Source organism: Castor canadensis, chromosome 3, assembly GCF_047511655.1.
Source record: "Castor canadensis chromosome 3, mCasCan1.hap1v2, whole genome shotgun sequence".
In the NCBI taxonomy this organism is placed as follows: domain Eukaryota; kingdom Metazoa; phylum Chordata; class Mammalia; order Rodentia; family Castoridae; genus Castor; species Castor canadensis.
In genome coordinates this window covers 156,233,119-156,256,298 of record NC_133388.1, presented here as the reverse complement: position 1 = coordinate 156,256,298, position 23,180 = coordinate 156,233,119, and the positions used below count along the sequence as shown (strand labels likewise).

At 37.5% G+C, this 23,180-nt stretch overlaps 1 protein-coding gene and 1 pseudogene across 4 annotated transcripts in view; one reads left to right on the top strand and one right to left on the bottom strand.

Moving 5' to 3' along the window:
• Dpy19l4 (dpy-19 like 4) overlaps positions 1 to 23,180 on the bottom strand; it is a 58,369-nt gene extending 35,189 nt beyond the window's left edge. For 3 of the 4 annotated variants that reach the window (XM_020178230.2, XM_074068859.1, XM_074068858.1), the window contains exons 1-6: positions 22,985 to 23,180; positions 18,108 to 18,218; positions 12,708 to 12,832; positions 6,858 to 6,948; positions 6,173 to 6,294; positions 5,917 to 6,062 (exon numbers count right to left, since the gene is read on the bottom strand). In XM_020178230.2, the coding sequence (XP_020033819.1) occupies positions 5,917 to 6,062; positions 6,173 to 6,294; positions 6,858 to 6,948; positions 12,708 to 12,832; positions 18,108 to 18,218; positions 22,985 to 23,027 (638 nt within the window). In that variant the 5' untranslated portion in view covers positions 23,028 to 23,180. The remainder of the gene's footprint in view (positions 1 to 5,916; positions 6,063 to 6,172; positions 6,295 to 6,857; positions 6,949 to 12,707; positions 12,833 to 18,107; positions 18,219 to 22,984) is intronic. The other variant, XM_020178231.2, reaches the window with a different exon arrangement.
• On the top strand, positions 336 to 3,892 carry LOC109695606 (cytochrome c-like; annotated as a pseudogene).

The following is a 23,180-nucleotide window of genomic DNA, read 5'->3' as shown; positions in this document are numbered from 1 at the left end:
AAAAAAGATCAAATACCTATGAATACTTCTAAAGAAAGGTATATAAGATTGCTATTAACAGCTGGGTGCTGGGGGCTCATGCCTGTAATCCTAGCTATTGGGAGGCTGAGATCGCGGTGATCAAGGTTCAAGTCCAGTCAGGGAAAACAATTCATGAGACCCCCGTCTCAGAGAAAAATAGACTTGAGGCATGGCTCAAAGAGCAGAGTGCCTGCTTTGTAAGTGTGAAGCCCTGAGTTCAAAAACCTAATCCCACCAAAAACAAAATAAAAAAAAAACCCAAACAACTGCTACAACCACAAAATATTTAGAGAATGTAAAGAAGGCCAAAAGAAATGGGGTAATTTATCTTTCATGTTTTATATACCGTGGTAGATTTGATATTGTTAAATGTCCATTCTCTCAAGGGCAGTATTAGGATATAGTGGGGACCTTTAAAGGGCAGAGCCAGGTGGGAGGTCCTTGGGTCAATTAGAGCATGTCCTTGAAAGAGACTATGCTTTCAGCTTCTTGGCTTCCTGGCTTCAGAAGTGATCCTTTGTTCCAACATGCAGACCTGAGCACTTAGCCACACCTCTGGTATCAAACACATTTTTAGAAACTTACTTGGGAAGAACATTTCAGTTGTCATATACAGTTTAGCAGATTACATCAGGTCAATTTTTTTACTTCACTCCTTCTCCAGCTCTATAGGATACATCAGTGACATTAAAGTAAGCAACCATGTTTTTCTTTATTTCAGTCCTTATAATTTTCACAAAGGTCTCTAGATATATTCTATTTGACAGGAACTTATTTTTCTTTAGGGTCATTAAGTTTACACAGGACAATTGCCTAGGGACTGCCATATATCTCAGTGGCAGAGTGCCTGCCTGGCATGCATGAGCCCCCTGGGGTTAATTCTCAGGGTTTAAAAAAAAAAAAAGTGCCTTGGTTTCCTCTATGGATATGAAGATAAATGTAGTGATCAGATGAAATGGATTCTAAAGTTCACCAAATGTGGTAGCCTCTAAGATGGCCTTGATGGGTCATTCCTCTGGGTGTTAGTGTTGTTACCTTCCATATTGCATCAGGATTGGTCTGTATGACTGACAGAGTATGTCAGAATGATGTTACATTGTTTCCAAGATTACATTACAAAAGACATCTGGCTTCCACTATGGCACATTCTCATACTCTCTTGGATCATTAACTATTAAGCTAGTTTACTTATTTACTTATTTTTGTAGTACTAGGACTGCACCCAGGGACAAGTGTTCTACCACTTGAGTCCTTTTGTTCTTATTGTTTTAGGGTCTCACTAACCTTGCCCAGCTGGCTACAAACTCAAGATCCTCCTGTCTCCACCTCCAAGCAGCTGGTATGAGAGATGAGCCACTGTGCCCAGCAACTATAATATCTGGACTGAAACCTCAGCAGTGATGCTAATTCAGAACCACTGATCTAGGCCTCTCTGGATTTCTGTCCCCCAGAAATATGTCAGATAATACTTGGTGTTTTAAGTGTTAAGTTTTGTTATCAACAATAACTAATAAATCACAATACTCTTAGAAGGCCTATATTTTACATAAAGCAAACAATTGTGCTTTACACTAAATAGCATTTCATTCTAAGAAGCAAGTCTATGAGTTTGGTCATGGTCTGTGGTATCATTAAATTTCTAAAAAAATTAAAAAATCCTAATGAGATTTTAGCAAAGTACAGAACAATCTAAATTTAACTACAGGTACTCTCTGGCATAACAAGAAATCATCTCATCCTCGGCATCCAAGCTGGATTCTCTAATACCATTTCTTTATGAAAAGGAATGAAAGCACCACAGAAAATGGCTAAAGCCAAATCTTCCACAGGGAATGTATAAAACCTGCTCACCTTGTTGAGCCACTAAACCAGAAAAAATTCAAAGATTAACAAACTCAGGAGCCAGCCTAAAAATACTCCTATTAACCAAACTTGTGCAACAAAAAGAAAATGATGGTAATGTATCGAGACTCACTGCATCAATGAAAATTGACTAAGTGTAGAAAGATGCTAGAGAGACAGAGAGGTGTGAGAATAGTTCAGTGGTAGAGCAGTTGCCTAATATGTGCAAGATCCTGGATTCGATCCCAGTATCAAAAACTACAACCCCTCCCCAAAAGAGAGAAGAAAAACAAAGTGTTTGGTCACTTATCTGAGACAGCTATTAAAATAATCTCTAATATAGCAATTGATAAGTTAGGTGCAATTAAGCACTTGTCCTTACTTTATATTAGTAACTAAATATAAAGAACCAAGTACCCCTGGTTAAAAAGAAAAATCCTATTTTTGGAAAATGAAGAATGTGCTAATGGAAATAGAAAAGTATAGTTTCATGAACCCTAGTGAAATGACTAGCTTAGGTAAAGACTTCCAACTGGTGTTACAAATCTCAGGTAAATGAGCCGCACCCCCGGTGATTTACACCTATAATCCTACCTATTCAGGAGGCAGAGATCAGGAAGATCATGGTTCAAAGTCAGCCTGAGTAAGTAGTTCACAAGACCCTATCTCAAAAATACCCAATGCAAAAATGGCTGGTGGAGTGGCTCAAGTGGTAGAGCACCTGCCTAGCAAACATGAAGCCCGGAGTTCAAACTCCAATGCTAAAACCAAAAACCAAAAAAAAAACAGCTAGTAGTAAGGGACATTCCCTTACCCTTTAACCTTTAGGTAAAAGGTTAAATGTAAAAAAGGCCAAAGGACACCACACAGATTATTATCTAGTCATTAGAGAAAAACACATTGAATGGAGAAATCAGTCTGTTGTCCCCAAACTAGCAGACAATGTCAGCTTCAGTAGGTGTAGATCAGTTAAGTATTATAAAACTTCTAATGTTGTGGAACATGAAAAACACATCATCCAAAATATATTCTAAACCAGAATTGCTTATCTTGATCCAATCAAGCCCTCAGATAAAACTCACAGATTAAAGAAACATTGGTTGTAAGAGTAAAAGTTAATGACCAAGATGATGCAACAAGAGAAATCCAGACAGTAAGATATTGTATAGGACAGCTGACTGACTTAGTCTCTTACCATAAAAAGATTACATGCTGGTGTGGCAAGGCACACCTATAATCCCAACACTTGGGAGGATCATTAGTTCAAGGTCAGCCTGGTCAACATAGCAAGTTCTAGGCCAGCCTGGGAATACCGTGAAACTCTCTCCAAAAAGAAAGAGAGAGTGACTATGGCAGATTTAAAAAGAATTAACATATCCACCAAATGTAGTATGTAGTATAGTACTAGATTACTATGGGTTTGGATAAGCTAGCTATGTATTTGGGGCCAACTGTGTAAATTGTTAATAAGGACTAAGTACTATATAAGACAAAATGTTACTGAAATGAAAGAGAAGCTGTTGAATAAAGAAATCATGAGAGAGAGTGGGAAGGGTGGGTCCCACTTCTAAGCAGTTTCCTTTCTTTTGATAGGGAAAAAAGAGTGAATTAAAAATGGGTGATGTTGGGTTGGAGGAGTGGCTCAAGTGGTACAGTGCCTGCCTAGCAAGTGTGAGGCCTTGAGTTCAAACCCCAGTACCACCAAAAAAAAAGGGTGATGTTGAGAAAGGCAAAAAGATTTTCGTTTAGAAGTATGCCCAGTGCCACACAGTGGAAAAGGGAGGCAAGCACAAGACTAGGCCAAATCTCCATGGTCTGTATGGGTGCAAGACAGGCTAGATTGTTGGATTCTCTTACACAAATGCCAACAAGAACAAAGGCATCACCTGGGGGGAGTGGTACACTGAATGAGTATTTGGAGAATCCCAAAAAGTACATCCCTGCAACAAAAATGATCTTCGCTGGTATTAAAAAGGAAGAAAAGGCAGACTTCATAGCTTAGCTCAAAAAAAGAAAGAGTTACCAATGAGTAATAACCACTGCCTTTATTACAAAACAGAAGTGTCTCGTGGCTTTTTTATTAACACCAGAATTCAGATCATAAATGGCTGGCAGAATATTTTTGTTGGGCAGTCCTGATTTAAGTAAAATTGGCTTGTAGTTAAATGAATGTGGTCTTTTTTAGAAAAAATTTCAGTTAAGTAAATACTGTCACAGTTTTCCCTTTCTAAAGATATGATTGGACTTAATTAGTAATGTTCAACTTTTCACAAAGATGGGAAATGCCATCTCAAAACCTAGTGAGGATTGGTTTTATATTTAAATTTATATAACTGGTTATGAAAATATGTTTAAATACTTGGAAATTCCCTTTACTATCTCAAAACATAGTTCACCTGTATTTTAATTTATGATCACTTGCCTGTTCAAGGCAACACTGAAGATAAGGAAGCAATGTCTGTATTTTTGGTCTTCACTACTACCAATTTAAAATGCTGCCTTTTACTTATTGAAAAACATTTTAGTGTGGTTTATGTGTAATATCAAATAAAGAATATTTAACACTTCTCACAAAAAAATCATGTAACAGTGTATGTAATGTATCTCATTTTGGAAAAAAAAAAACACAAATATATATAAACACATTTACATGGAAAAAGACCCAAAAACATATCCACTAAGAAACGAATGATCTCTAGATGATGGGAATATGAAGTTATTCTTTTATTTTTGTTGGTCTCAATTATCCACTTCTTTTACAAAAATAAGGTTTGATTTACCCCTGTGCTTTTAAGAAGAAACATACGTAACTGATAAAGCAAGACAGCTATACTTGAAGACTTTTTAAAAGGATTTAAAATACCCTTTATATCAAACTGCTGCTAGCAAGTAAAGCTAAATATAAACAAAGCCCAGTAAGAAATACAGCTGTTAATGTTGAATTTAATAACTTGAAAGCATCATATTTTTCATCTGACAACTGCCAAAGGAAGAGAAAATGTGTAACAGAAGAAATGTTTCATTTTTAAAATTTTATCTAAGGCATGTCTATCAAACAAGAAATAAACTTATGCTGAGCATGGTGATGCACACTTACAATCCCAGCTGAGGCAGAAGATTGAGAGTTCAAGTGCAGCCTTGGATACATAGTGAGACCTTGTTTCAAAAAAAAAAAAAAAGAGAAAGAGAAAGAGAGAGGGAGGGAGGGAGGAAAGAAGGAAACTTATGACACTGACCAATTCCAAGAAAATTTAATGGCATGTCTCAAACAAGCCCTCCATCTCAGAAAAGCTTCATCTGCTACTTTCTTTACTTGCTATTAAAAAACTAAGGCTCACTGATCACCAATGGGGATGGGCTTATTCAAAGGGCACTTTACAGATTAACAGTCTTTATCTGTGGTGGCTAACTTAACAGTAATATAGTAAAACTAATGTCTTTTCCTCTTTTGCAAAAAGCTGTAGTGTGAATTTTAAATAAAAGAGTAAGGAAGAGGTATATCCACATATGCCAATGTTGCTATGTCAGAAAAAAAAAAAGACACAGAAGTAATGCATTATTTTTCAACTGTTGAGTGACAAATGACTACAAATATTGCAGCTTACAACCAAATAAATTTATTATAACTCACAAAGGTCAGGAGAGTATGGCTGAATTTTCTTTCCAGAAAATTTCAATGTATCAGTCAGAGCTACAGTTCTATCAGGGTCTTGCAGTCTTCTTACGAAGCTTACTGGCTGTTGACAGAACTTAACTTCCTCCCTGCTTCAAGGCAGCCATAGAATGGTGAATCCTTCTCATGAATTCAATCTGACTTCTCCTTCTGTACCAGCTAGATAAAACTCCCTGCTCTTAAAGGCTCATGTAATTAGATCAGGTCCATAGGGTAATCTTCCCACCTGAAGCTGTGCCATATAGCATAGCATAATCATAAGAATGATATATTATTCACAGGTTGGGGAATTAGGGTTGGAAACCCTGGGGAGAGGGGGCATTTCAGAGTTCTAACACAACCAAAAAACTGTAAACATCCAATAAAAATACCTGTCTTACCTGTTAATAATGAACCATGCAACAGTGAGTATTCCTGCTAGCCATGTTCCACTCATCAGCCAACTTGTAACAAATAAAGCAGTAACATATATTCCTTGTAATCCAAAAACAATGCCAATATAGAAATACTCTGGTTCAGTAATCTCCTAAATGGAAAAAAAAGAAGGGGAGTGATTATAATAGAGTGACAATAAACAATTTAAAGATTCGCAAGTATGTGAGAAACAGACATTATGGTCAAAAGAAAAATACATACATTGCTACCAGTTGCGTGATATAAAACACTGGCAATAAGTTCTGGGTATAGAGACATTTGCTGTACTGCATTTATAGTCTTCAGAGATACAGTTTTGTTATTGTGTGTCAATTCATAAACACCTAAAAACAGAAACATTTTTCTCCAGATTATTTATTCTGCTTTTACAGTAAACATGTCATTCAAATATTTATTATTATGAGATTCCAAAATATAATACTCTATTAAGCACCATAAAGAGAAAATAATACTGTATTAAGCACCATAAAGAGAAAAAGCTATATTCTAAGACGAAAATTCCGTATCTTAAGGCTCCAAGGGCTGGCACAGTGGCTCAAGTGGTAGAGCACCTGCCTTGCAAATGTGAGCGAGTTCAAGCCCCAGTACCATTAAAAAAAAAAAAAAAAAAGAGGTCAGGAGCACCAGTGGCTCACGCCTATAATCCTATCTACTCAGGGGGCAAACATTAGGAGGATCATGGTTTAAAGTCAGCCCAGGCAAATAGTTCACAAGACCCTATCTTGAAAGAACCCATCACAAAAAAAGTCTGGTGGAGTGGCTCAAGGTGAAGGCCCTGGGTTCAAACCCTAGCACTCAAAAAAAAAAAAAAAAAAAGCTCCAATATTGCAGAACATTTTATTTTAGAAAAATATTCTTATTATAAATACAATTGTAATTATCATACCTCTTTCAAATGAAGGTGCCTTTAACATATCTTTATAATAGGAGTAATAAATACCACTGTCACCCTGAAATGTGATTTCCCGTTCAAGTTCCTAAAATAAAATGAAATGAATACTTAAATATCAGTATTTTTTACTTTCAGCTGTAATCTTTCTTTCCCCATATCTTCTAAGTCAACATGACATTTATTTTATCCTTTTCTTTTTTTTTTCCAGCAGTCCAATCTGGAATATTTACCCTTTTCTTCAAAGACATGTTTGAAAATTAGAAATAAGGGCAAAATAGTTTCTGCTGGGTATTGGGGGGGGGAGAGGGAGGGGGCGGAGTGGGTGGTAAGGGAGGGGGTGGGGGCAGTGGGGAGAAATGAACCAATCCTTGTATGTACATATGAATAATAAAAGAAAAATGAAAAAAAAACAAAAACAAAGACATGTTTGAATTTCTTTTGATCACCATACTAATGAGAGTAAACTTTTAATACTCTAGCAACATTTTAATGAAACACTTTAAGGTTTCAAACAGATTGTAATTCATATATCATTATTTGTTTTTTATATGTAAAGAAAACCTAGAAGGAAAACCAAAAGAATGCACTAAAAATAACAAAATAGTGACACAGGTAATAAATAATAGTTGAAGTGTTGGAAGCCCATAATAGTTAAATGAAAAAAGTAGTATTTGCTATTACTATTCCATGTCCTATGTATCTAGAACAGTGAGGCTATAATTAATTGATACTTTTCAAGCTCAACAGATAGCTAGTCAGTGCTTTTCAAATAAATTCCAGAAACGTAAGCAAGACTTTAAATTCCTCCAGGCTATATAACTCATTGTAGAGGGCTTGCCTAGCATGCAAAGGCCCTACATTCAATCCCAGCACAAAAAAAAAAAAAAATCCTAAAATTAGGCTATTAGAACCAAGAATGTACTAGTCAAAATATTAGGAATCTTAGTTTTTTTAATGCTGAATCGAATTTTCATAAATCTGTAAAATATATACTGCCATACTGGGAATCAAACCCAGGACCTTGTGCATGCTAAGCAAGCAGTCTACACCGAACTATAACCCCAGCCCTGCAGGTATGATCTTTTTGAAATCAAGCAAATTATGTTCATGAATGATATAGGTTGAGCATTCCTAGTCCAAAAATCTGAAATCCTAAGTGTTCCAAAATCTGAAATTTTTTGAGCCATGAGTAGAAAATAGTTCATATCTGACCTCATGTGAGGGGTAGCATAAAAGTGCAGACACACTTAAATTACCTTCAGGGTTTGTGTATGAAGCATATATAAAAATATATGAATTTCATGTTTAGACTTGGGTCCCCTCTCAAAATACATTATTAAAAGATGTGCAAATATTCTAAGTTCCTAAAACAACAAAATCTGAAGTACTCTCTAGCATTTTGGGTAAGTAATAACTCTTATTTTCATTTTTATTCGCTTAAATTTATTAGCATTTAATAATTGTATAGGGGGACACATTGCAATATTTACATATGTGCTTACAATGTATCTTCATTAGATTTACCCCCTCCATCCTTCTCCCTCTTCCCCTCCTTCCCTTTTCTTAGAACAATTTCAACAGGTTTCATTCTTTTATTTTCACATGTGAATACAAAATACATCTGTCATATTCACCCTCATTCACCTTTTCCTTACACTCACCCCCCTCCACTGGTACTCACCCCCCTCCACTGGTACCCACCCCAGGAAAAGATCTATTTTACTCTCCTGATCGTCATTTTTTTTAAAGTATGTATTGATGGTTCAAGAGAGTTTTGACCTGGTACTTCAGGCCTGTATATATTGTGCTTTAATCAATTTAACCACCCCGAGTTACTCTTTCTATATCACCATGCTCCCCTAATATTCAATAGCTTACAGTACAGTACATTGTACTATATTCATATATAGATGGGCTGCTTCATTCTCTAACATTTTCTTTCCCTCTCCTGTGCCTCTCATAGTCCCCTCAGACAGACTAATACAATTTTGTTCTCTCACTATTCTCGCTCCATGTATGCATGTGTATATATATATATAAAATCATGTATGTATCTATACATTATAGATCTAGCTTCCACATGAGGGAAAACATGCAACCTCTGGCTTTTTTGAGCCTGTCTTACTTCGCTTAACATGAAGTTCTCCAGTTCCATCCATTTATCTGTAAACAACATAATTTCATTTTTTTTTTTTTTTTGCGGCGGGGGGTCGGGTACTTGGGTTTGAACTCAGGGTCTCATGCTTGCTAGGCATGTGCTTTACCACCTGGGCCACTCCACCAGCCCTCATTCTTAAGTCTGAATAAAACTGAATTGTTTATATATACCACATTTTCTTAAATCCAAAACTTGGCTACTGTAAATAGTGCTACATTAAACATGGTTGTGCAAGTGGCGCTATCACATCCTGGAGAGCATTCTTTCACATATATGCCTAGGAGTGGTATCACTGGATCATATGGTAGCTCTATTTTTAGTTTTTGAGGGACCTCCATATTGCTTTCCATAGCAGTTGAATTAATTTACATTCCCACCAATAGTGTAAAGTGTGACTTCCCCCCCACATCCTTACCAGCATCTGCTGTTGTTTGTGTTATTGATGATAGTCACTCTGACTGGGGTGAGGTGGAATCTCAATGTAGTTTTGATCTGCATTTCCTTTATGGCCAATTGTACTTTTGAGAATTGTATGATTAGTTCATTTGCCCATTTATTCAGTGGGTTGTTGATTCTTTGAGAAGTTAGTTTTTTTGAGTTTCCTGTAAATTGCAGTTATTAATCCCCTGTCAGACTATATTTTTCAATGAAAAAAAAAAAAGATACTGGAGTAGTTGTCCAAAGTTTGGACTTCCCAAGATGTTAGTAAAAGAAGTTTTGACTTGGGAGGCTGAGACTGGAGAACTTGCAGTTCAAAGTCAGCCTAGGCAGTTAGCAAGACCTCACTTTAGGAAAAAGCTGGGTGTGGTGGTACATGCCTATCATCCCAGCTATGGCAGGAAGCAAAAACAGGATCACAGTCCAGGCCAGCCTGAACAAAAAGCAAGACCCTATACCCAAAATAAACAGAGAGAAAGGAGTTGAAGGCATGGCTCAAGTGGTAGAGCATCAGTCCTGCAGATATGAAGCCCTGAGTTCAAAACCCAGCATGGCCAAAAAAAATAAAAGGACATGGTTACTCAATGTTATAATCCAAGCACTCAGGAGGATGAGGCAGGAGGATCATGAGACCCTGCTTTAAATATATAAATAAGTAAGTAAGTAAATAAATAAATAAATAGTTCTGCAGTCAAGTTTTGAGAATGGCTGGATTGAACAGTTAAATGAGTTTTTTTATTGCAAAACTTTTCTGAGTTTCCATATACACTACACACTGTATATCTCTAAGAAGTCTTTTCCAGGTCTGCCTACCAAATTAATGCCTCCCCTCTCCCACCATCCCGAGTTAGAGTTTGCTATGGTCTGGAAGTTTCTGTGCTCCCCACCCCCACCCAGTTTCATATGTTGAAGCCTGATCTCCATCCAATGTGATGGTATTTGGAAGTGGAGCATTTGGGAATGCATTATGTGAATAAGTCATGAATTATTCATCATGAATTAGTCATCTCATGAATGGGATTAGTGCCCTTATAAGAGACAACTGAGAGATCCCTTGCCTCACTGCCATGTGAAGAAGATGTAGCTAGTTGGGCTCCAGTGGCTCATGCCTATAATCCTAGCTACTCAGGAGGCAGAGATGAGGAGGACTGCGGTTCAAAGCCAGCCCAGGCAAATAGTTCGTGAGCCCATCTCGAAAACACCCTTCACAAGAAAGGGCTGGTGGAGTTGCTCAAGGTATAGGTCCTGAGTTCAAGTCCCGGCACCACAAAAAAAAAAAAAAAAGATGTAGCTATAATGAAAAGATGGCCAACTATGAACCAAAAATCAGGTCCTCACCAGACAATGAATCTGCTGGTGCCTTAACGCAGACTTCCAGCCCCACTTTATAACAAATATTTTGTTACAACAGCTCAAATGTACTAAGACAGAACTTACTAACCTAAATAAACTTCCTTAAAATGATGTTTTTAATGGAAACAGATTTGGTTCTTTCTAAGATTTCAAAGATGAAACTCTTAATCAGTGCTTCTTTAAATTTGCTGTGCCTATGAAACACCTACAGACCTTTTAAAATGTATGTGCCAGTGTTCCTGATCATACAAAATACTTTGAAAAACAAAGTTCTAGATGAATGTCTTCTGTATTTTCAAACCTTTGGTTGTTCTCAGTTCTGCCACATAAGAGAACTGCCTAGAAATATTTTTTTGAAATACTGATTCTAGTCACTCCTACTTACCCACCTAAAAATCTGATGGGTTTCTTTTTGAAAGCTCCCTAGATAATTTCATCCTACATCTGGTAATGGGAACAACTATTAATCTTATGTACCCTTTTTTTTTTTTTTTCTTTTTTTGATAGTACTAGGGCCTCACATTTGCTAGGCAGGCACTCTACCACTTCAGTCACTTCACCAGCCATTTTTTGTGTTGGGTTTTCAAAACAGGATCTCATGAACTATTTGCTTAGGCAGGCTTTGAATCCCAATCCTCCTGATCACTGCCTCCTGAGTAGCTAGGATTATAGGTGTGAGCCACCAGCACCCGGAAGTCTAGGTAACATTTTTAAGAAAAAAGTATGTGCTACAGTAATAGCTAAATCAGTAAAAGTGTAGTCAGTAATTACATAAATGTTTTGGTAGCATTAGATAAAACAATGGCTTAGAAACATTTAGTCAGCTTAACTATTTGCTCAAAAACAAGAACAAGAAAAAAACCCAGTTTGAGCTCAAAAAATTAAAATGAGATCAAATGAACTTTGAAAGCAAACTCATCCAATGGTCAAATGATGAAATTACAAATATATCTATATTGACTTAAAAAGTCTGTGGAATATACATAACTTAGAGCCAAACTTTAAACACAGTAATATGTGGCAATATCTTATTAAATACTATATTATGCCTGTTAATCATTTTCAACCCATCCAAAAAAATTCTAGTTATATAATCTAAAAATTCAAATATTTTTAATGCTGAAACTCCACAGATTGTTTCTGAAATGTAAGCTGTCAAAACTAGTAAAAGACTGACTGAGCACATTATTTCATTATTTCCTGCAGAGATTCAGCTTGACCTGACCACAGCTATCCTGAATTATAACTGCCATGACTGCCTGAGTAACCCTAGTCTGTTTTCTCCCATAGTTTCCCAGCAGACTATAAATAGACAAAACCATTGGAGTGGAATGTGGAACTTTCAACCTGTACCCTGGTGTCGCCAGAAATGTTCCTAAAGTCCTTGATGCCAGCTTGAGATAAACCAGGTGCATTCTGGCTTGGATGAAGTCACTTTTGTCTTGACCATTATAAAAGCCCCATCCTTCTAATCCAAATCATATGGATCCACTTGTTCTGCTGCTGCCTAAGACATGGTTCTGTATATAGGTCCCCAATACATTATACTCCATGCACTCCTGGATCTGCCTGCCTCTTTCTTCAGTCTCATGACCCCTTACAGCCAGTTCTCATACACTGGAACAGGATTTTCTGCAACACTTCCTGATAAATGAAGTGTACAAGAAGAGTACCCCATAGCTTTTATTCCATGAAATATTCTTTCACATATTAAGGTTGATACTGTGACTGTATTCTCTAAAGAGTTTCTATAACATTTGGTTACTAACAGCCATAAATAAGATAGCACTTATCATACTTACCACACATATATTTTGATTTCCTAGAAAATGCATTACTTAGATTGATATTAACACTTAACTCATTTTCATATGTTCAAAATTCTTTCTTCTTACCTGCCTGTTGGAAAACCAGAACTTACGTTCATGGTACGCTGATAGGTAGAGAGCATACATCATGCCACTAGTAACTGCTGCAAGACAGCCAATGAAAATCTTTGCAAAGCGCTGAAATAATAGATCTGAAAAAGCATAATAAAATTAATCAAATGGTAATATATACCCTCAATATGATGTGGTAACAAACTCAAATGTTCCTTCTCAAAAAGAAGAGGAAGGGGAAGGGAGAAGAGAGGTGGGGAGGAGAGGGGAGGAGAGGAACAGAATTTTTATTTGTTTTTTTTTGTAGCACTGGAGTTTGAACTTGGCCTCACACTTGCTAGGCAGGTGCTCTACCATATGAACCACAGCCTTGCACTGTTTTTTAATTTTAAACAGGTCATTTTTGTTTGTTACCTTTTATTTTTTTGGCAGTACTAGGATTTGAACTCAGAGCACTGTACTTGCTAGGTTTAATTTTTTTGTTTTTTGGAGGGGTCTTGTTAGCCCAGGCTGGTCCTGAATGCAACATCCTCCTGCCTAACCTTCTCCAGTACTAGAATTACAGGTGTGTGCCACCCCACCAACTCTGATGACTATATAACAAAATATCACATACAAGTACTACATATATATAACTATTTTTAGATAAAATAGCTTAGAACACATTCAAATTTTGTATCCATTCCTGCAACAATTTTTTAAAGTGTAATAAGCACAAGCCTAAGGGCCTGAAACTCAGTGTTCTGATACTGAATGGCTGACAGATTTATAAAAATCAACTTGTTGATATTGGATTGGTTAAAAATTTTAGAGCTTGCCTAGCATGAGCAAGGCCTTGGGCTTAATCCTGAACACCAACACACAAACAAAGCAAAAAAAAAAAAAAAAAAAATCACCACTTCGTTATTTTCGAAATATCATTATTTATTTGCTAAAATAAATATAACTAAATTAGAATTATATTCTCAACATTACTACTTATCAAATAGAATAAACAATTAGATAACACTAAATTAAAAATAATTATATCCTAAATGCTAGGTTTATAAGTGTATAATCCTAGCTACTCAGGAGGCAGAGATAGGGAGGATCATGGTTTGAGGCCAGCCCAGGCAAAAAGCTCCTAAGACCACCATCTCAACCAATAAAAAGTTGGGCATGATGGTGCATGCCTGCTATCTTAGGTACCTGGAAAGCATAAGTGGTCCAGTCTGGCCTGGGCGTAAATCTGTGAGTGTATCGAATCACTGGCTGGGCGCCAGTGGCTCACCCCTGTAATTCTAATTACTTGGGAGGCTAAGATTCAGAGGATTGCCTAGGTCAGCCTAGGCAAACAGTTTGAAAGATCCCATCTCCAAAATAACCAAAGTAAAATGGGCTGGAGGTGTGACTCAAGCACATTGCAAAGTGCAAAGCCCTGAGTTCAAACCCTAGTCCACAAAAAAAAAAAAAAAGAACAAAAAGGGATGGGGCATGGCTCAAGTGGCAGAACTCCAAATTCAAACCCCAGTACTGGAAAAAAGAATGCATATAATGCACACACATATATATAAAAACATACAAAAGACGCTTATCTAAGAGTGTTCATAGCGTGGATATTACTACTGGAAACAACAAAAGTAGAAGGGAGAAACAATTATGGTATAAGCAATTAAAAGGAATGAAAGACATATTCACAATATGATTGAACTTCAAAATAATTATCTGTACTTTTTTTTGGTGCTGGGGATTGAACCTAGGGCCTCTCAAATGTTAAACACATGCTCAAGCCTGAGCTACACCCCCAGCCATAAAATGGTATTTTTATAGAACAATATCCTGAGTTAAATGAAAGAATCCAGACATATGTATGATTCTATTTATATTAAAGGCCTAGAACATGTAAAATTAATTATTCTACAGTAATAAGTAGCAGAACAGTTCTCATGTTGCAAGTATTATCAGAAACCTACCAGGAAGGAATACAGGAAACTTTATGGAATAATGGAGATGTCCTACAGCTTGTTTAATAGAGCTTGTTTGGACTCTATTAACTCATTTAAACACCTAAAATTCAGTATATTTAACTGTGGGTTAATCATACCTCTATTTCAAAAATTAGGGGTTGGGGGCGTAGCTTGATGATAAGTGTGCGCAAGGCCCTGGGTTCAATCCCTATCACAAATAAAATAAAATGAACCACTCATTTTACTAATTTTTACTAATATTTTTTAATGGTTTTAGGGATTGAACCCAGGGACTTTAATGCTTGCTAGGCGGTTGCTCTACTACTTAAGCCATGCCCCCAGCCTTTTTTGCTTTAGCTCTTTTTCAAGTAGGATCTTATGTTTTTACCTGGGATAGCCTGGACTTGATCCTCCTCTTTACACCTTCATGTAGCTGGGATGACATGCACACGCCACCATGCAAAGTTTACTGAATAAGATGGAGTCACACTAACTTTTTTTGCCCAGACTGGCCTCAGGTCCTCCTGACCACCTCCTGAATAGCTGGGATTATAGATGTAGCCACCCTGCTTGGCCTAAACCGTTCAGTTAAAAAAAATTTTTTTCGAGGCCCTGAATATTACAAAAAAAAAAAAGAGTTGGCTTTTTACTTACTTGATTCCAATCAACTTTAATTCCAGTAAGAGTACTCACAACTTTTTTTCTAGCTACATCTCTCTTAAAAGTTTAAACAGTTTGAATTTACCAAACTTTTGTGGGACAACCGCCTTAGTTATTTTTCCTAAGTTCTATGCCCAATGAAAAGGGTTTAGTAGGAAATAATGTTATTCATTTCTTCATTTGAACAACCTGTGTGTCAATCAGCCCCTTGATTTGATCATTGCCCCAGCACTCATCTTAACCTTCATTACTTAAAGTATGTCTTGATTGAACTACTTAATTGTTGATTGGTTGAACAATGCAAACAGTTCTAACACTGCAAAATTTTTGAGTGTCTATTTTCCTCTTCATTCCCATTCGTAAATAAGCCAATTCTGAGCTACACTCATCTCTATCCTGCAATCAAATAACCAACACACTCTAGCCTGTTTTGCAATCTGGTTACTACTGTAACTATTCACAAGAAACAGTACTACCAAATGCTTGTCAATGCATAATATGGATCTTGTTCTTATTTGAGCAAGTGTATATAGGCCTTATCTGTCTATGAACAGGAAGCAAAATGAAAAAGCTGTTTCGCACCTAAGGATGACATATTCTCCAATGTTATCTCCATCTGAAGATTTAGAAAAGGAAAGACCTCCAGGGGATGAAGCCAAGGACCATGGAGAACAATGAACTGGAAGCACTTCCCAAGAAACACAACTAGAACACATTACAAAACATTCCCTATGTCAGAGTAGGGAACCCTCAGTTGCTTGATAGGATTTCAGAATTGCTATGGACCAGTGGCTGATGGGTATCTCCTACTCTTTCTTTCAAATGGGAGCATTTATACTGACACTCCTATACCTGTCCAACAATGTTGAGAGAGGGGACATGTGCAGAAAAAATGTAACAATGCAGGCCCAAGACTACTTTCATAAGAAGGGGCTGAATACAAGGTAGGCTTTTGGCTGGCACCTGGGAACTTGGATTTCAGGAGAGTTTCTACCATTTTCTGACTGATAAGGGTGGTTTACTGTATCTACCATACATGTATAATGGTGTATGCTTTCCCCTGGGAGTCTAGAATTTTGGTATGTGGTAGGTAAAAGGTATCTACATGACTAGCCCCCAGTAAAAGCCCTGAATAATGAGTCACTAGTGAGTTTCACTGGTTGACAAAACTGCAAATGTCACAATTTGATGGTGAAGTAATCAAGCATGTCCTGTGTGATTCCACTGGGAGAGTTATTTTGGAAGCATCCATCTGGTTTGTTGCAGACTTTGCCCCATAAATCTTTTCCCTTTGCTGATTTTGTTTTGTATTGTTCACTGTAATAAATCTTAGCCGTAAATACAACTATATTCTGAGATCTGTGAGTACCATGAGCTAATAATCAAACATGAGGATGAGTCATGTGTCAGGGTCCCCAAGATCCTTGTTTTTTTAGTTCATAAAAGATAACTTGTCTTTTTTAGTTCATAGGTCTTGGGATCCAAATGAGTCAATAGCTGGACCTGAAGAGCCTGGATAAGAAGAGCCTGGGTTGCAAGACTGATGCTTTGAGTAGTTTTTTTGTTTTGTTTTGGTGGCACTAGAATTTGAACTCTAGGCCTCACACTTGCTAGGCAGTGCTCTTATCACTTGAGCCACTCTACTAGTCCACTTTGAGGAGTTAAAAATGGGTGTCTCCCTTACCCTAGGTGAGACGGTAAGTGTATTTTCTCTAAGCGAAGGAAGTATTTATGACCAAAAGGACAGAATGTGATGGACTATATTATTACTCTTAACCATTTTCTCCCACCCTACAGAAAGATTATAGGGACTGAGGATGCAGCTCAGTGGTGTAAGAAAAATGATCTTTTCTATCAAAGTATTTGTTACCCTCTTAGATTACTTAAAAATTCCTCAAGTCACCATCTTAGGTGACTTGCATGTTTAAAGGGTCCTTGCTTCTTCTTCTGGATTCCTGTACAACTCCACTGTCCGCCAAAGTGCAAGCCCTAACCCATCCCCCAAGCCTTTTAGCCAATCGGGAAAGACTGTGAGCCTTTGACCTGGACAAGTCCCAGGTGAGGGGCAGGTACGACTGCTGGTGTGCTTGCTCAGCCGAGTGAGCACACGCTTGCACCCTCTTGATCAAGAGAAAATTGCCTTGTCAAGATTTTCTATCTCTTGTGTGTCTGTTTTCAGCACTAGAGGGTTATCAATTCCAACAGTGGTAATGTACATGCTCAGCAAGGCCTTGAGTTTGATCCCCAGCATGACAAAATAACTAAGTATAAATGAATAAAAATAAAAAGATTATACTTTTCTGCTTGTTATCATGTGACCTGCAACACTTACCTATAATCACAGTATACTTCTGTATCCCACTGTCTGGACTGACTACAATGTGCTTAGGTCAATAGAAAGGGAACACAAGGGACAGGCCAGTTTGGCCTAAACTTTAAGAGGCACTATATGATTCTAACTGCTCTCTTGCTTTTATTCCAAGAAGGAATCCATGGGCACAACATGTAATATAAGTCAGATCTAAATGGATTAGGAATTGTGTTGCAGCAAAATCTAATGCAAGTTAACCGCATACCTAATCTCACAGTATGTTCTTAATGGCCAAGGACGGAACTCAGCGGTACAGCAGGTGCCTAATATCCACAAGTCCCTGAGTTCCATCCCCAGAACCACGAAAACAAAACAAAACAAAACAAAAACAAAAAACCCAACTTCATTTTTAAAAGTTCATTTTTAAGATGTTAAAACATATTTTCCAGTGTAAGTATGCTGGTAGTAATACAAAAACTCCAAATCTATACAACTTACGTTTTGGAGCTCTTTCAGGAGTCCTAGTGTCATTGATTTTTTCTTCTTTGGCAGATTCCTGACTTTCTGAAGACTTTGGCTTTTTTCTTTGGCGAACATCTGTATGCGGTTCTTAAAAATATTTAAGACATCATTGCAATGTGTGTATCAATCATCTGAATCCCAGGTTGATTAACTTTCATTATACTAAAGCAAGTCACATTGAGACCTGCTAGTGCCAAAGATAACATTTTCATAATTATGTTATCACAACCCCCTGCACAATTATCTTCCATTTAAAAAAAAGCCAATACAAGCTTGACCACTACCACTATCACCATATTTTCAGAATCCAACTGATAAACCAACAAGTTCTTCTCCTTTAAACAAACTTCTTCTAGAATGATAGGGAGACAAGATATTATTTAGCTTACTATTTTAGTTACCTTAGAGTATCAACTGCATCATCCATGAATGAACAGTTTTTTTAAAAAATCAAAACACAACGCATCAATTATAAAACTACACTTTTTCGTGTAGCTGAGATCAGGAGGACTGCAGTGAGGTCAACCTGAGGAAAAGAATTTGGGAGACTCCATCTCAACAGAAAAAAGGTAGGCATGGTGGCATGTGCCTGTTATCCCAGCTATGGAGGGAAGCTTAACATAGGAGGATCTCGGTCCATGACAGCCTGGGAAAAAAGTGAGTCCCTATCTCCAAAATGGGCTGGAGACAAGGCTCAAACACTAGAGTGTCAGCCTAGTAAATGCAAAGCCTCAAGTTCGAACTCCAGTACTGCCAAAAAAAAATCTTGAAAGTTATGCAGTTTCACAGTACTAAGGTATCATCAGCACTCTTATAGACTAGGTGTCAGAAAATAGGCTGAACCTATAAAGATTCTATAATACATGTGGGAAGCTCTCAGAAAAAAATTCCTAGTATTAGACTATCTTCCCTTTTTATCTTCAACAAAAAAAATCTAATGAAGAAGTTACCTACAAACCAGCAAACTAAATTCCAAACTGAACAGGAATTTGCTATAGATAATATAACTATTTTTTCTTTCCTAAAATTATCTTGTGGGGTAGTATAAGTTCAGAGTGTCCCTGTCAAATTTATAATGTGGTCCAGGAACTGACTGATCTCTTTTAAAGGAATGGAAGAGAGGGGTTTTTTTGTTTTGTTTTTTGTTTTCTCTAATAACTTCAGGCTATGACATATGAGTCTAAATAAAGGAGTCAAAAAAGGAGAAATTAATCAGCAACTGCAGATGATCAGATGAATGGCTCTCTAGCTTTCTTATGAAAAATGAATAAACCCAGTATATCTTTAAAGTTTTATACAAATTCATATGTTCACTAAAAGATCTTTTTTTTTTTTTTCCTGTTTTGGCAGTACTGGGATTTGAACTTAAGGCCTCATGCTTGCTAGGCAAGCACTCTACCACTTGAGCCACACCTCCAGCCAACACTAAAATGTCTTTAAACACCATCATAGTAAGAAAAAACTGAAGACTGGAGGCATGGCTCAAAAGATAGAGTGCCAGCCTAGCAAGTGTAAGGCCCTGAGTTCAAACTCCAGTACTGCAAAAAAAAAGAAAAGAAAAGAAAAAAGAAAAAACTGTACATTTAGTAGATCCAGTTTGACAGGTTTAGGTTTTACCCATTTCAATACTACCATATGTTTTGCAGTCAAGTAATAAAACCAGTGAAATGATATTATTAGAAAATTCATAACTAAGATTTTGAATATTTTTATATAAATCTGGGACAATTAATAAGCATTACTATATTCCTTCTCTATGATGTTCTTTTAATTTTCCCCTCTGGGGTAAACCAAAAGTTACAGGTAATCAGGAAGAATGAAATATGAAAAATAAAATCTTCAAAAGCAAATTATTTTTAATTTTATCTAAAAAGCATACAAGGAGAAGAAATAACCACAAGAAGTTTTCTAAGTAATTATACTTCCTAGATTAAACACATCAATTTTATTGGGCTTAAAAATTAATTGGCTAATTTTAGAAATCAATTTAACGAATCTATTGAGATAGCTAATAAATGCAGTATAAATGAAATGCACTAGGTAGATAAGTCTTTTCTATTAGAAAGAGTTTAAAAATACACAACTAAGATAAAGATAAATTGGGAAGGGAACACATAAAAAGTGTTCTTACAGAGGAATATAATTCAGAAAGCCTGGGTTCAATTTCTAGCACCCTCACACTCCCAAAAAAAGTGCTCTTACAAAATTTTTCTTTACCATGTGTACATCACTTTACAGGGATTATAGTTAAATTGTTCTCTTTGTGCACATGAACAGATATTTTGAAAAGTACAATTTACACAGATTCTGAAATAACTTATGAACTATACAAATCTTAGCAGTTATCACTCAAGAATCTATATTATCAATGGTCAAAGGACGTACAAATATCTATAAAGGATTCTCTTGGTTCTAAAATGCCATACATTTTAAGGTACTACTTAATAAATTTTTCAAGGGGAAAATCACTACAGTATATTGAATGCATGCACTGCTTTTAAGACCTGTCAATTTTAGTGGCATTAAACTGTGGAGCAAAAAACACAACCTGGGAAAGACAGTATTTTATCCAATTTCAACTTTGTTCCTACAGCCAGCCTTCTCCTGTCACCAAAAAACAAAATACAAATTTCACCTCATTTCCTTTCCATTGGACATACAGTTTCATAACTGAAGGACAAAGCTAAATGGCTAAGAATGTAGCTCAGTGGTAGAGAGCTTAGGGTCTAGGTTTGATCCCCAATAGTGACCATAAACAAAACAAAACAAAAACCAGGTAGGTGGAAACATAGTGAAAACCAAAAAAGCAACAAATTTAATTATTAGTTCTGTTAGGAAATCTTTGGACTGAAACTTGAATTCCCTTTTCCAAAGATTATATTTTTAGCATTATAAAGAAAAAGTCAAACTAAATGAAAATGATTACATATACACAAAAACAATCTATTTCAGTCTCTAGTCCAGTAACTATCATAGGAAATAGTAGGGTTACAAATCAACTTGCAAATGTTCATGAAGACTTCACAGAGTAATTTCCAAGCAAAATGTTAATCCTGTTCTACTCAAAGTTTGTCACTTCTGTCTTTGCACTAATATTTCTTTCAGGAAGTATAAATATAAGCATCCTGACCCTCTACTGCTTCAGAGAATTTTTGCGAGGCAGGCACTGTACCACTTGAGCCACACCCTCCAGCCCAGGAAGGCCTTTCAACGAAGATATATATCCTACCTAACATAGCAGAGATCCAAATATTTATGGAATGAAAACACGTGTTGAATGGAACTGTACTTTCATAATTGAAAGTATACATATTTGAAAACTGCAACCCATTTTTGTTTTATATTTATTTTTTGATTACCTGTAAGTCTACAACTTATATCCAAGCAAATTTTACAAAATGGTATGTCTTTTAATTAGTTCCACATTATAACTATTTAATTAGGCATAACTATCAACTCCTAAGTAACTTTTTTTGTTTGATGTATATTAAAGACTTTGTATTTCGGTTTTAATATTTTTTATATTTTAACTTCAGCATGAATGTATTCAGGGGAACATGCAAGCTACTTTATCAACCTACTCCCATAGATTTGCAGCTAGTCAGGAAAGCAAAATACAATCAAGAAATATTTCAGGGCTGGGATGTATGTAAGCTCAGTGGTAGAGCGCTTGCCTAGCATGCAGGAGGCCCTGGGTCTGATCCCAGCACCAAAAAAAGAAAGAAAGAAGTATTTCAAATGATAACATACTGCAGCCACAGAAGCTGTTTTTAGGTGGTGCATCTTCATTACGGAAAATTCAAGGAAAAGAAGATAGAGCTGAAGCAAAAGCAGAGCATAGGGTCTGACCACCAAGTCACAGAACAACAAACACTTCATACACATACTCATTTGTTTTTAATTGCTTTCCACTGAATTCTTAAAACTCCCTTCTTGCACTCTTGGTTCAAAGAGTCCTACATCTAAATTAGATCGTCTTCCTATGAAATTCACAACTCCACCAGTAAGGTAAAATCTTGTTTTCCAGCAGGACGCAACATCTAACTGTTCCAATGAGTGCTCAGTCCCGTAAGCCTGACCTGTTCCCGACACTAGCAGCGGTACCATGAAGTTACTATGCCATGTACATTTCCTTGTACTGTCTATCATTAACTGGTAAGTTTCTCCCAGCTTCCCATTTTCCTCTCACACCTATCACTTTCTATGAATACATGTTGCTGGCTGCATTAATTTTCGTGGCATTGGTCCTGAGGGGCCTTGAGCCTTCAAGGTTCAACTGGCCTTGAACCTTCAAGGTTCTCCTGGCCTCCTGATTCCCCCAGACGCCGTGCATGCCTCTACCGTTCTGGCATCACTCCTAAACCCTAACTTGAACTTAGTCCTTTTACTGTCAGCGCGTCCATTCCTTCCCACTTCACCTTAGCTCGGGTATGCGTGTCCAGCCCCTCTCATACTCGGACTTGATGTCTGGGTCACAAACCTTTAAAGAGCGCCCAGAGAATGAGCGGCATTTATCTAAACTCACATCCAAACATGCATGGTGCACCTAAACCTACATATTCTAAAGCAGTTTAGGCCCCAGACTCCATTAAAGATCAGCTTCGACCCTCAGCTCAACACCCCGCCCCCAGCACAGCTTTCCCCCTCCCCATCGACTCCCAACTTTAAGTTCCACCTTTGCTTCCCACTTCGGCCAACAAAACTTCGGGCCCCGGACTCCGCTCCTCCCGAATTCTCCGCAAACCCCAGCCGCCCGCTGCTTCCCGCCTTCCCCGCGCCTCAGCCGCCCGCAGCCCGGGCCTCCCGGCCCCGGGCGTCCCCGCCCCCTCCCCGACGCCGCGGGCGGCAGTTACCGCTCTGGGCTCCAGGGCCGTCACCTTCTTCCTTCGCCATCATCTCCGCGGAGGCCCTAAGGCTCCCGCACGGCCGGGTGTCTGACGCCCTCAGCGTCGCCGAACCCCGTGGGCGCCCCGAGTCCACTCCCGACTGCCGCGCCCCCACTTCCTGACCCGCCCGCCTTTGGTGTCGCCGCCAACTGCGTCTTCCCGG